Below are 15,372 nucleotides of genomic sequence, written 5' to 3'. Positions count from 1 at the left end.
AATTATATCTGAACTCAAGTTAACATACATATACTGCTGGATGTGGTCCAAAGTTGTGTTAATGTGAAGGCACAAGGTTACTGGAGTACCATTCGGCACCTTAAGTATAGTTCTGAAGTATTGATTTTGAATAGCTTCAATCCTTTGTAGGAAGTGTGCCAGTTTATTAAGATTGGCAAAACTCCAAAAGCTGGTCACAAGATATAAATGTGCTTATTTATGTTACATTGAAAAGCTATGTCAGAAGCAACACTTATACATGCCAAGGGTATGCTTGGGATCACAATGGTGATACAATCTTCGAACGTAGCCTTCAGAGACTGTTGCTTCTGAATCGTGAGTCAGGATGCTGTCATGTCACCAAAAGTTGAGTTCTTTCCTTTCCTTTTTACTTTGTAAATTTGGACTTTTACTAACAGAATATCAGTTCTTGGTTGAATTTAAGGGAAGCTAGTACTGTACTTAATTTTTCAGCTAAACATTTATGCTAGGATTCCGAAGTCACTTCTCTATTTCACTGGAATAAAGCTAGAGTAATATCATACAATCATATAAGCATCTAAATCATACTCAGATCCATTGAAATAAATGCACTTTTCCATTAATTTCAATGAGTCAATTCAGAGTTTGATATCACAGTAACTACGGGCTCATTTCTCTTTGTTCTTTGATTTCTAGGCATGGGTCTAAGAGATTTTTCTTTTGTCCCACCGCTTTCCTCGGGAAAACCTGTTGTTTATTGCTGAATTAGAACAAATATCAATTGGCATGTAACAGAAGTGAACATCTTCCCAGAGTAGGGGTGCATAAAAAGTAGCAACTGCCATTTCCTGGGTATATGTCTAAAGCTACATTTAGCTTCTAACAGTTTGCAGTTTAGACAATTCCATTTGCTTGTATTTGTGTAATTGATTGCAATTGACTAGATGCTTCAGGCATATGTGAAAGCTTGAGTAGCTGCAGTGGTTAAATAGTTTCAAAACATGAATAATCACTGATAGAATTTATAAAGTGTAGCTTAAATTTCAAAATTTCAATTGAATAGCAGCTTTTCTCATAAAAGTCATTTGCAGTGGAAACCAGTGGCCATGGAGAATAACAGTAGCAGATGTGGGTCAGGAATCAAAGTGCTTTTTTTGCATGCATGTGCAGGCTTTTCATTTCCACCAATTCTGGCAGCAAGCCCCAATATTCTTCCTACCATGAAACATGAAAAGCTGCTGCCAGAAGGAAAAAGCTCTATGGGTGGCAGTGCATTTCTATGCAATAATCTGTAGCAGTGTATTATGTTGATGGTTTCACTTGTGTGCTTTTTTACACTTTATTGGTCACTTGTTTAAAAATGTGAGCAGCTTTAAGGTTTTTTGTTTGTTTTTCTGAGAGAATGGAAAGTCTGTGAAATCAGGAGTAAATTGTGCCCTCTATGGATCTTTGTGTGCTTTGTTGACACTGGTAACATAATAGTTTACAGAGATGAGCTGCTCCATATTTCCTCTTTAGTATATGCAAAATAAAGCTAAGCCAAAATGGAGAAGGGGAACTTTCACACTAAAGCTTTTGTGGGCTGTGACGGAAACTCCCCTTCTGGCAATTTTTGGTGTGTGCTTGTGCAAATAAGGACAGAAGTATTTGCTGCTACAGAGAGGGCTGGAATCATTGCCCTTGCTTGAGTTTTTCATTATTTACTCATCATTGCAAAATGATCCGAGTGTGTTGTGTCACCATTCTGTCCATAAACTATGTGACATCCAGTTGGCTGGGATCACATATAAAATATTTCAAAAACAAACAAACAAAAAACACCTCAGATAACATATGCACTGTAATTCAAAATTATTAGCAGTTTTAATACAGAGACACGTATTTTAGAACTACTTTTAAATCATGGTTTCATTAATCCCCTAGATGGCAGTGTTTGAGAAGCCATTAGATGGATATTTTAGAAATTATTTTTGAAGCTATTGTAGTTTCAAATTACCAGTCAACTTTCTCTGCATTGCACTTACCATGTCCTAAGTCTTTTCTAGTCTTTTTTTTTAAAAAAGGAAAAGCTCAAAAGTGCTGTCTTAGTACGAGTGTAACTACAACTATTAGCATCCTTTTAAGGAGAATAGATGAATGTTTAACAGCTACATAATGGTTAAGTTGTAGTCAAATTCTTAATGTTTTTATTTCCTTTCTGCATCTTGTAGAATGGAATGCTTTGTTTAAAACAGTCTCAAAGCCACAAAGCAGAATCCATATTAACATAATAGGCAGTATTAATTCTCATCCTCTCTAGCTCTGTATGAGACAGTTGCTCCTGGTTCAGATGTAAATATCAAGACCAAGTTTGTGAAACAGCTACTATAGCCTGAAAGGTTACAGTCCTTACTTTCTAAACCTGGGGAAGGAACTACACAAACCTCAGGATCATTCCTGATCTTTCACATCTAGAGTTTGAGCACTCTTGCTAAGAAGTAATTCTTTTTGCTTATCTGACATTTGGGTGTAAACTTCTGCTAAATTCATACAGTAAACAGTATTTTAATTTTGTAGTGAAAGATGTTGAGTTGCTCCTTCTAAAGACTCCAAAAATTGTTACTTTCCTTTTCTTTCCCCTGTACTACAGTGGCAATAGGTTTGGAGGACTACTTACAGTGGCATGCTATTTTTTCAACCATGGGGAGGTAGGTTACTCAGAATTTAAAATATTTTGTTTAATACAAGGTCAGATCATTTGGTAATGTTCATATCTCTTAAAGTAAATGTTTCGGTTTAAAACACAAAAGAAGTTGGAAGGTTGAAATGGTCAGTATTCCTTTCATTTGCTGCTTGCAAATGAAATGGGACGCGGGTGGTGCTGTGGTCTAAACCACAGAGCCTAGGGCTTGCCGATCAGAAGGTTGGTGGTTCGAATCCCTGCGATGGGGTGACCTCCCATTGTTCGGTCCCTGCTCCTACCAACCTAGCAGTTTGAAAGCACGTCAAAGTGCAAGTAGATAAATAGGTACCACTCCGGCGGAAAGGTAAACGGCGTTTCCATGCACTGCTCTGGTTTCACCAGAAGCAGCTTAGTCATTCTGGCCACATGACCCGGAAGCTGTACGCCGGTTCCCTCGGCCAGTAAAGCGAGATGAGCTCCGCAACCCCAGAGTCATCTGTGACTGGACTTAACGGTCAGGGGTCCCTTTACCTTTACTTTTGCAAATGAAAAACTCCTGTAATGTGCATCATGATGCTTTGCATGTTTACTTGACAGTTCAGTAGAACTGGCAGAGCTTATTCACGAGTAAATGTGTCTAGAATCTGTGACTATATTTGATTCATTGTGTAGGATAGATTGGGTACTGATGTAACTATGTGATTAAAATATCATAAATCCTAATTGCTGCATTCATATGTCACACTAAACCATGGCTTAGAACAATGCAGGAAGCCTTGGATTTGTGTGTTCACCTTCCGTTCCTTTTCCTCCTTCATGGTGTAAGCTACCAGTTCAGAAACCTTTCCTTCTGCCAGCTTGATAGCCTACCACTGACATTCTTGAAATTAACTATATTTGCTGTTAACACATTGTGTCACTCCAGAAGCTAGGCAGGCCCTGGATTCCGCCCCACATTGTGGGTGAATGGAGTGTGCCTGTGATGGCACACGCTGGGAGAAACCCCAACATGCCCCCCAAAAGGCCCACTGCTGCAATGGGAGGGCCCAGCAGAGCCTGTCGCAGCCATAGCAGGCCATTCTGAGCCTTTCGGAAGGTACACCAGGGCTCCTCCCAGCAGCCCTGCAACAGGCTGTGTTGGGCTGGCTGCGGAATATTGAGGAGCCCTGACCCGCTAATTGAAAAATTTGTGGATGCCTAGGCACCCAGAGACCCGCAGAGACTGCACCCCTGCCAGAAGCTTTTGAATTCCTGCCACTTTGGGAGAGAAGGGGAGGTGCATGTGAGCCTAAGGCTTTTAATATTTTGTTGGAAGCTGCCCAGAGTGGCTGGGGAAACCCAGCTAGATGGGTGGTGTATAAATAAATTATTATTATTATTATTGCTGTACCTGGTTCTTGCTTATGAACTTTGCACTGAGCTCTGGTTTAGCATAACACGCAAATGTGGCCAATATGTTGCGTAAAGGTAAAGGGACCCTGGACTATTAGGTCCAGTTGTGACCGACTCTGGGGTTGCAGTGCTCATCTCGCTTTATTGGCCGAGGGAGCCGGCATACAGCTTCCGGGTCATGTGGCCAGCATGACTAAGCCGCTTCTGGCGAACCAGAGCAGCGCACGGAAACGCCGTTTACCTTCCCACCGGAGTGGTACCTATTTATCTACTTGCACTTTGACGTGCTTTTGAACTGCTAGGTTGGCAGGAGCAGGGACTGAGCAATGGGAGCTCACCCTGTTGTGGGGATTCAAACCGCCAACCTTCTGATCGGCAAGTCCTAGGCTCTGTGGTTTAACCCACAGCACCACCCGCATCCCGATATGTTGCTTACTGGAGAGTTAAACCACAGCTGCTAATTTACTTTGTCACTGTAATAAACAAATGAGAAAGGGTGGGTTTTTTGTACATTTGTTCTTAATTATGGAAATGTGGAGATAACTGTTAAAGCATAGGTCTGGTTTACACATAATACTAAGCCACTACTTAAATTAGCAGGAAGGAGCCCAAGCAAATACTGTGTTGCTTCCAGCCTTCATATCGGTTTGAATGATAGCACTTGAACTAAGTTGTTATTAAAATACTTTATAATCCACCTTTCATTTCCAGAAGAAAAACCAAGGTAAAACAAGTAAAAGCTAACAGCAAGTATAAAAGGGATTATAAAAATATAACTACCCATAATTAAAACATATAGTAAAACTGTTTCATCAAAACATTAAAATATCCATAATTAAAACGTGTAATAAGCACGTCCATTAAAACAGCATAACAGTTAAACTTTTTTGCACAATATATTTATTAATGAAATAAATAAAGCTTTGTCGTTAAAGAGCTAATTGTTCCAGAATTTTTTTTCTCCCCCCTTCTCTTCAAGTATTAATCTTTCCAGGAACATTAGAAATTATTTTACTAGAATATCCCCCATGACACCTATGTTATTTGACAAAGAAAAGAGCCGTAACCTCTTGAAGCAATGTTACATGTTAACTATATGCATGTAGCCACTTTAAAATCTAATATAAAATAATAATTCCTATGACTGGTCCTATGTTTTTTGTTTTGTTTCCAGATATTTCAATCTTGTATCTTTCACATCCGATTCTTTTAATATTTAGCTGTATATAAATTGTATTACTTAAATGGTTTGACTAGGAGTGTTACTAAGCCAACATGGCAGTGATTGAGTGAAATATGGAGAGTAAATCCAAGTAGGCCATACTCAAGAGTAGACCAATTGAAATCAATTGGTCTATTATATGACTAATGGGTTGTATTCAACAAGTGTTTTACTCATGAGTAGACCCACAAAAATTAATTTATTGAATTTATATCCATCTCTTCTCCAAGAGCCCTCAGTTAGTGACACTAAATTAGTCATATTAATTACTTTTAATAGGCTTACTCTGAGTAGGACTTGCACTGAATGCCACCTAATGTTTTTATACCACCTGGAACTAAGAATGCCAGAAAGAAGATGAGCTGCATCATTTAATCTGTAAAATAATGAACGTGTAAGAGATTTTTGCAATTTTGCTTTTACTGCTTTGCACCACTGCATTTCTCGGTTGAAGTTACCAGAGTAGATGATAAAATTTTGTTAAAACAAAACCAGTTGTTTTTCAGCAGCATTGCAAAATTTTGTTACCTTTTTATTCTTCAAGCATACATTGCTTTGCTCTTAAAGTCTTTACTGCAACACTGTTTTAGATATTAATTGCTAGTGGAAGTGTCCACAATTTCAGTTTTGCTATATATAAGCTTCAGTTGCAAACACATTGCTTTGAAGTGGAAAACAAGTATTGGAACACACAGTGAATTCACCTAGTTTTTACTTCCAGAGTACTCGTGTGATGTGGACTCCCCCTCTTCGTGAAAGCTTTTCATATCCGTTCCTTGTGGTTCAGATGCTATTACTAACCTACATTCTCAGGTAGTTTCCATTTTTCTCCTTTCTTCTTAAATATGAAGAGTTAAAACAAAATCCCAAACCAGGTATTGATTTATATACTTGTATCTTGTGGAGAGCGTGATATTCCTATTACGTTTGGAATGTTCATTATTGAAAATTTTCAGCACCGCTTTCTTAAAACTGGACCAGTGAATGGCACTGGTATGAAAGCAGGGAGCTGAAAATACACTGAGGAAACGCTCATCCTCACTACAACTGTTTTTAGCTATGTCTTTGCCTTGAAGTGATATTGCAGCCCCAGAAACGTGGTTGCCCACCCCACCATGGTTGCTCTTTTTCATGGTTGCTTTCCTTTCTTTATACAGATCAGTGTTGTTAGTACTGCTCACTGGCTTGATTAGAGAAAGGTTTGTAGTCATGGAAACCTGTTGGTGGTGGGGAACATAATTGCCTCCCAGTCTGCTATCACTCTTGGGGCTTATGGTTGGATGGAAGTTTCCCCTCAGTCAGAGGTTTCTTTATAATTGTGGGTTCTTCTTTCTCCATACGTGGCAATGTAGCGAAGGCATTTTTCTCTTGCTACACATCCATAGACGTCAACCTTTACTGGGGAAAATGAAAGGTGCTATCTGACATGGCTGAATACCAGGTTGATGTGTACACAGGATCTTCCTGAAACTGCTATCTTTTCTCCTCTTTCAATCTAGGGATGAATAGTGGGTTCAGGGTGATCCTGGATACACCTAAATCCAGTAAGTGGCTTGGTCAGAAGTTGCTTCCTGCCTCTCGTAAAAGGGGTAGCTGGTTGAGGTTGTATGTGAGCTTGAGACATATTTCCTGACATTAGATGAAAATGTTACTGAGGATTTTCCTCCCCACTTTCTGTGTTGATGCAATAGTTTTACAATGGTGATTAGAAATATCGCACGTACATACATTTTGATTTGCATATCCTTTGTGCGTGTAAATTTCTACTTTACAGTTCATTTATTATGAGTGTGAGAATTCATATCACTGAGGCTTATTCAAAGCTTTTAAAATTATATATTTTTAGCTGACTACTGTAAGTGAAAATACAAAGCAATTTGAAATAGTTCATTCTCTATTGATCTTCACATTAATGAACAATCCTAATACTGAACTTACTACTCTTTTATTTTTTCCCCAAGGACTCAGAATGTTAATAGAAGAAGCCTGATTGCACTATCTGTTTCTAATGTTTTTTTCATGCTTCCGTGGCAGTTTGCTCAGTTTGTTCTTCTAACACAGGTAAGATAATTTCAGTAAAAGTGATCCGAATTATAATTATCCATTTCTATTTTATAGTGCAGTTCAAATAACAGTTCAACAAGGTGTGTAGCAATAGAGTTCACACATATGTTTGTGGGAGGTGCAGGCTCATTTGAGGACCAGGACTGCTGCTGCTGCACTTCTTCACTAGCTCTCTTCAAAACTGGTTCCTTTGTGATGGTGGGAGGGTATATGCATTACAGTATGTGTATGGTTGTACAAATAAGCTCATGGTGTAATTTATATTGCATGGTGGGCATGTGTTCAAGGAATGCATTACAATAATTCTGTGGTCTGATTTACTCATAACCCTAAGCCATGGTTTGTTTAGCCGAAGTGTGCTTTGTATTGGGTTAGCATTCTATCTGCACACAACATCCTTGCTTAATATTTGGTCAGACCTTCCCCAGATACTCGCCAACCTAGAGGCATGAGTAGCTAGTAAGCTTTCATTTACGCTTTCCCTACAGAAACCTTTGCTCCTATCTCTGCCTGGCAGGAAACTCAGGCCAAGGAGTGAGGAGTAGATGGGAGAAACTTAAACCAAGCTTTGGAGAAACAAGTCATGGTTTGCTTGTCTTTGAGACAACTTACGGCTTATTGAACAAATCATGACTTAACATTATGGGTAAACACAGCCTTTGCTTCTTTCCTGAGTTTAATGCAGTGGCTTCAGTAGTTATTATTGAAAGTGTGTCAAATTCAGCCTCAAAGCTAGTTGCCATGGGTGAAATAACTTTAATCAATCTTGTGATGTTGAATGGTCATTCTTGTGTTTGATTGTTACAATGATGTAAACACATTGTCTTTGGAAAAGACATTTTGCAGTGCCTCATTTTCCAGTTTTTCATAGAAGTGGCTGATCTCTTCAGATTATTTGTGATGCAACTGCCAGGATCCAAACTACTGTTTAGGCTCACATAAGAAATAGTCCCCACCCCAGCCCACCCCCATGTCTCCCGGAAGGAATTGCATGGTAGTTTGGAACCTAGCTAATTTACTTAATAATGTTCTCAACAGAACTTTTTTCCAATTACTTTACTCTTTTCAATTGCAGGTGGCATCAGTTTTTGGAATTTATATTTTAGGATTGATTGATTCATCCAAACTACAGAAGATACTTTATGCACATATGGTAATACTTAGTCCTAAATTATTTAGGGGTAGAATCAATTTCTTAAAGTTACCTACTTCTGAATCATGAATATAGTGGACACAGAGTTGGTTTTTAAAATAAGAAAGCAACTGAAGAAAGAAACTAAATTGCTTGGAGGCTTATTCTTATCAGTAAATGGTGCTGCTTATGATTTTAAGTTCTCACTCCCCTATTCCACTCAGGTGAACTATCCTCCATCCAGTTAGACATTTACATGCGCAGGTCCTAGTTTGTGTTAAAGGTTCTGTGTGCTTTGATGGGAGAGTGAACCGCCCTGAGACCCCCAGGGTATGGAGAGGTATATAAATTCACTTAAAACAAAGAGTGTGCAAGCTTGATGATCACTCCTATATCCCATCAAATATACAGAATATGTGCTAAGATTCATTGTGAACCTGACTCAAGAGATGACTTTCCACTATGAAAGGTAAGGAAGACGGAAAATGAAAAATGATGTGAATTTTCCAAATACATTGTAGCTTTCTGAAAAATTCAAGAGTTACAGCCCTAAGAGTAACACTTTTATAAGGACAAACAAATGTCACACATTAGAGAACAGACATGTTGAGTTCCCTAGGACACTTCTTCATACTGGGTATTCAGCCAGGTCTGTGTAATACCTTCCTGCACACTTGTATAAAGATATTTTAAATTGCAGACTTTAGACATCTTCATTTTTTTTTTTAGCATGGGGAAAGGGGAGCACTTTCAGCAAGGACTGGGGGCCTGTCCCCAACATCACATGATGCTCTAGCCCTGCCCCAAGATCACTGCACTCACCCTTTTCTTCCGCTGCTGGTGGTGGTGGTAATTTTGCTTGCTATCCAGCCTAAAGAGTTCAAGAGAACTTGAGCAGTTACTTGTGCTATACTGTATTGTGGCAATTTAGTTGGCCTGAATACACGTATTACTTCCATTCCCCCCCCCCCCCTTAATGGACAAGCAAGGCTATCTACAAATTTTCTGGAAAATAATAATTCTGAATGTCATGATACAAAAAGAGGCCAAATTCTTTATTAAAAAAGAAATATAAAAGATTATATTTGTAAGTTTTTCATAAGGGGGGGGGGGTTGTAGACAAAAAATGAAAGTGTGTATTTGCTTTTTTGCTTATTTCAGCTTAAGTCCCTTTAAAATGAATGAGACGTCTGAGTAGACATGTATAGACTTATATTGCATATCTGCAGCATGTAACAGCTTAACACTAGGTTCTTTTTATTTATTTTCTGACATGTTAGTTTAGTATTAAAATAAGTATGGAGCTGTGGGTAGTACATAAGAGCAATATATTGTCATATTTTGCATATTCTGAGAGATTCTTGTAAAAATTGTTTTAGGAAGCTACGTTACTGTGATAAGAAATATTTACAATGAAATAAAGCTGTTTCAAGATAGCGCCTTTTGTGTTTGAAGATTTAATAAAACTTAATGTTTTCATAGGCACTGCATCTGTCACATCCATTATTAGCTTAAAGATTGCATTAAAATATGTTCAAATGTTTATATCCCTTTAGGCATCACTTGGAGTATGTTTTGTCCTTATGTTTGGAAACTCTATGTTGCTGACATCATATTATGCTGCCTTTTTGGTAATTAGTTGGGTAAGTTAGTTAAGGAATACTCAAGAATCCTTTGTCGTACTATACTGAGTTACTGCAATAATTTACAAGTTTGCCTGAACAAAACATTTCATATTGGCTCTGACGGGGGGGTGGGGTGGAGAGAGACTGGTTCTATATTTGGAGACAGGAGATTTTACCATTTCAGAAATAAGCTTTATCCAAAAGGATGAAACATTTTGCAGTGAATATATAGAGCCCCTTGTGAGTGTTCCTACTCTCTGCGGTTTGGGAACAAATGCTGTTGTCACAATGGATTTGTGTGCCTTGACATTACAGTGAATGGGGAAGAACTCAGGTTTTCAAGAGCACTATAATATGCATCAGAATTCCACCTTCTGGATCAGCTTAATAAACAAGAGGCAAGTCTCATGCTCTGAAAGCAACTTAATCTTAATCAGGCAACTTCTGAGCACCATATGTTTGCAGAAAAAATAACATTCCCTTTATTTGGTGATAAGATAAAATAAGTGTGATTATATAACTTTTCATTATTTATGAAAGCCAAAAATAGTGAACTAAATAAAAAGAAGTATGCATGTAGTACAGCTTCAAAAAGATAGCAGAATGACACTGTAGGGTGGTCCTTTGACATTCCTGGTTTGTCTTTTTGGATTATTGGTTATGTATGTTCTTGGAGAAGTGTACGTATGCTTAGCTCATTACTTGTTTCCATTCTGTCATATGGTTATTGGGTTAACATACTGCAAAATTGGACGTCCGTGGGTCTGCCTAAGTCCGATTATGTGATGTGCAAATAGTTTGTGCCATTGTACAGTAGAATCTTGCATAACAGACAGCACAGTATATGTTTAAAAAGCAGTAACAATGGGTTTCAGTGTTCTATGGAAGTGTAATGCAAAAAAAACAATAATTTCAGTGTCTGGTATTAACACTTTTACAATGCTGGTTTTGAGCATTTTCTAACTTCATTTTGGCTTATTTATTGTTTCATCCTTCTGGACTCCATTTGAGAGGAGTGTTATATAAAAATTGCTGTTTAATGAACTAATTTAATTATTTTCAGGGTATTCTTGAACTGGGTCCTAAATACATCCTGAAAATGTGTAGTAGAAGAGGTATCAGCGTATGGGTAAGGATTGACATTTTGTGTTATAAATATATTACCAGCTATGTTGGTCAGTAGGATGATTTGTAGGTGATAGTTTCCATTCAAAGCCAGCATTGCCACATGTTACTGAAAAGCATCTGGGCCTAGCAGAGAAGGGGCTGGGCTGGGCTGATGGAAGGCTATCCCAAGGCCTTGGGGATCCTTGGCCAGCAGCTGAGTTATTGATAGCTGGTTTGGGGGCTGAATGTGTTTTGTATTTATAGTGAGTGGTACCTCGGGTTACATACGCTTCAGGTTACAGACTCCGCTAACTCAGAAATAGTGCTTCAGGTTAAGAACTTTGCTTCAGGATGAGAACAGAAATCGTGCTCCGGCGGCGCGGCAGCAGCAGGAGGCCCCGTTAGCTAAAGTGGTGCTTCAGGTTAAGAACAGTTTCACGTTAACTACGGACCTCTGGAACGAATTAAGTACGTAACCCGAGGTACCACTGTATTAAGGAGAATAATTTATTGGGAAACTGTTGTCCCTTTTAAGCAACTTTTTGGTAAGTTGAATACCTGAACTTTGCGAATGTTGTCAGTTCCTGTTTGATTTGCTAAGGGCTTCTTGAGAGAGAACACTACATGAAATACAGTGGTGCCTCACAAGACGAAAAGAATCCGTTCTGTGATTCTCTTCGTCTAGCGGTTTTTTTCGTCTTGCGAAGCAAGCCCATTGACGGATTAGCGGCTTTTAGCGGCTTATCTGCTGATCGGATCAACTGATAAGCGGCTTAGCGGCTTAGAAAAAAGGGGGGGAAAGGGAAAAAACCAGCAGGAACTCGCAAGACATTGTCGTCTTGCGAAGCAAGCCCATAGGAGATTCGTTTTGTGAAGCACCTCCAAAACGGAAAACTCTTGTCTAGCGAGTTTTCCGTCTTGCGAGGCATTCGTCTTGCGGGGCACCACTGTAGATGCATTGTAGATCATTTTGTTTTCTATAACCTCATCTTTATTATTAACAAGTAAGGCCTGAATGAAATGCTGCGCTCTGAGATTGCTTCATGCAGCCATTCACTTCCCTGTTGGCATTACACGTCAGCTGGGGTGGGGTGTGTTTGTGTGTGACTTTTGCCTTGAATCCTTGAATCCATCACATATTGTGAACAACCTCTGTAGGTGGGAAGCCAAAGTAGTAAATGAACAGGAGAAGGTCAGAGGACATTATAGCCTCCTATGCTCTAGATGCTGCACGGTCTAGTATTGCCTGTAACCTCTCCTCGGTTCTAAACCTGTCACCTGTGTGATGGTGGCATCACAGCTCAGTAGTTGTACAGTGCAGGTGACTGGCATTCTGAGGGACTAATTGGACAGCCCTTTGTGGGCATTGGTTTCCTCCTGACTTCACTCTCCTCTAAACCTCAAGTAACCGTCTCTGGCATCTTGGTGGGCTATGTGCACTTATTTCTTGCTGTTCTCCTGTATTCTTGAGAGGTTGCATGTACAACAGCTAGTTTACTTGTTTAGGGGGAAAGATTGATCCTCTTTTGCAGGTGTTTTCCCCCCAAAGTGTTTCGTATACTCCAATATGCTTAATCTTTCCATGCGTGCATGGGTATCTCTGTTATGGCCACAAAGCCATCAGCATAGCCCATCCAAATTCAGCATCAGAGGGAGTGAATATTAAATTCTGCATGAAAGTAGCATAAGAAACTTCACTTCACTTTCACCAATAGTTTAATTTTAAAAAACCTACCATTTCAGCTCTCACACAACATACCGTATTTTTCACTCTATAGGACGCACTTTTCCCCCTCCAAAAATGAAGGAGAAATGTGTGTGCGTCCTATGGGGCAAGTGCAGGCTTTCACTGAAGCCTGGAGGGAGAGGGGTCGGTGCGCACCGACCCCTCTCTCTCTCTCGGCTTCACGAAGCTATCCGCAAGCCTTCGGAGCCCGGCGGGAAGGCTTGCGGATTGCAGCCTGGAGCCTGGGGAGCGCAGTGCCAACTCCCACTGCGCTCCCCGGGCTTCAGGCAGCTATCCGCAAGCCTTCGGAGCGCTCCCCCAGCCCGCAAGCTCCGGGAGCGGCGGCAAGACTGTGCAACCCGGCCCCAGCCCCGCGGCTAAAAACGAAGCCGCGCACAGCCTCTCCCAGCTGCAGAGGTTGTGCATGGCTAAAGAGGAAGCCAAGACAGCCAATGGGATTTTTCTTTCTTTATTTCCCCCCCTAAAAACTAGGTGCGCCCTATGGTCCGGTGCGCCCTATGGAGCGAAAAATATGGTAATAAAAAATTGTAGTTAAGAACAAGAGAAACAGTTGCATAATAATAATGTATTTTAATTAAAGTGCCTCTTGTATTAAATGCTGAGTATTGCTTCTGCTCTTCAGTTGAACAATGCCTTTCATTTTACAGGCCATTGAAGGATTTTCTTGCTTTTTGGGGACAATTACCTTGAAGTTTTTGATGTGCCTAATATTTGGAACAGCTGATGATGTAAGTTTAAAACTTCCTTGTTTCATTTTTCACTGTCAGAATTCTTCTTGTATGTCTTCTTCATCATATAGGCCCCATCTACACTATACATTTAAAGCAGTAGCACACCACTTTAACCCCCTCCCCAAGAATACTGGGATATGTAGTTTCTTAAGGGTGCTGATAATTGTTTGGAGACCCTATTCCCTTCACAGAGCTACAGTCCTCATGGTGGTTTAAAAATCAGTCTCTCCCTATAGGGGACTCTGAAAATTTATTGACAATTAAGAGTTACAAACTATTGAAAAGAAACATTCATTGCTGAACACTCAGCAAAACTTTCAAGTAGTGTAGTTGTTTGATTCTTTTAATCAAATAAAATCTGTCAGGATGGTAAAACACTCAGAACCAGACCTTTGGCCAAGGCACAGCCTGACCCCCTCCTTTGGTAATCCTCACAGAACTCTAGCCCAATGGTTGCCATTAATTCAATTTGAACTGATTTTATAATGAATTGATTGTTTTACTGTTGTTAGCCGCTCTGAGCTTGGCTTTGGCTGGGGAGGGCGGGATATAAATAATTTATTATTATTATTATTATTATTATTTATTATTATTAAACAAACACCACCCCAAATTCTCTCTTTCATAGAGCATACATTTCTGAGCACAAATTTTGAATTCTGAACTTTATAGAGTGTCAAAATTACAATCATCTTCTTGATGCACCTTAAGAATTAAACACATATAATCTTCCACTGGATGCATCGCAAATTTCATCTAATAAAACTGCAACATGTCAGTTATCTGTGGCTTGGTGCAGGGGTTGCCAATGTGGTGCTCATTGATAATATTGTGCCCACGTGTACCTCCTATGACACTCGCAAAAAGTCTTGGTAAGTAGTTCCTCAGAATCCCACAATGTGTGAGAGAGGCTGCTTGCTGTCCTCCACAGTTTCTGTTTGCACTGACTTGGTTTCTCCTACAATGAACACGTATCCTTCAACATGCCCACTTTTCATTGGATGCTGGGATTGGACCCAGTCCTGTTCTGAACAGTGGAGAGCTGTGAATATTTATCTCTGAGCAAACACAGCAGTGGATAATATAGGTGCATTTCCCATTACGTATGGAGGCATGTCCACACACTTTTACTATCCCATCTCTCTGCCCTTTTAGATGTGGCAGTTCGTGTTACACCATGCCCAATAGCAGCCATTTAGTGATTGGTACCCAAGGGCACTTCTTTCAAATTTCAGATGTGCTCACCCACCCAAAAAGTTGACAGCCCCTCACCTAGTGTCTACTATATGGTCTACAAGTTGTTTATTCTTAACATGGCAAATTAACTACTGTTCTTTTTCTCAGACATTTCCATGATCTTTTATTTGTATTGAACCAATTTTAATGTAGCATAATCCAACGTTTTGTACTTTCCACTCTATTTTTTTTTAAATCTCTGAAATAATTCATTTAACAAACATTTTCACTGTAATTTCTTAACAGGCTCATATAAGCAACCTGCTGAAGGCCAAATTTACTGGTTATAGGGATTTTCATACTTCAATGTACACATGTGCTGTGGAGTTTGATTTCATGGAAAAACAGGTAATTAAAAATCAGTGGATGAAGTATGGAACACCTTAATGTTTATGCAGTTTTTTCTTCCTTAATCAGAAAAATAATGTTTGATTGGAAAGCTATTTTTTTAAACAAATATAACAATTCAGGA

General features: G+C 39.4%; 1 protein-coding gene across 1 annotated transcript in view; it reads left to right on the top strand.

Moving 5' to 3' along the window:
• The window catches only part of DPY19L1 (dpy-19 like C-mannosyltransferase 1), a 35,563-nt gene that overhangs the window by 7,958 nt on the left and 12,233 nt on the right, over positions 1–15,372 (top strand). The window contains exons 8-15 of the mRNA XM_083468781.1: positions 2,612–2,669; positions 5,980–6,071; positions 7,220–7,319; positions 8,398–8,475; positions 10,011–10,097; positions 11,143–11,208; positions 13,581–13,661; positions 15,147–15,248. Of these exons, the coding sequence (XP_083324907.1) occupies positions 2,612–2,669; positions 5,980–6,071; positions 7,220–7,319; positions 8,398–8,475; positions 10,011–10,097; positions 11,143–11,208; positions 13,581–13,661; positions 15,147–15,248 (664 nt within the window). The remainder of the gene's footprint in view (positions 1–2,611; positions 2,670–5,979; positions 6,072–7,219; positions 7,320–8,397; positions 8,476–10,010; positions 10,098–11,142; positions 11,209–13,580; positions 13,662–15,146; positions 15,249–15,372) is intronic.

The sequence above is a fragment of the Podarcis liolepis genome (genome assembly GCF_965112155.1).
Source record: "Podarcis liolepis genome assembly, chromosome: 12".
Classification (NCBI taxonomy): domain Eukaryota; kingdom Metazoa; phylum Chordata; class Lepidosauria; order Squamata; family Lacertidae; genus Podarcis; species Podarcis liolepis.
The sequence above is the reverse complement of the archived record's forward strand: the minus strand, read 5'-3'. Positions and strand labels throughout refer to the sequence as shown.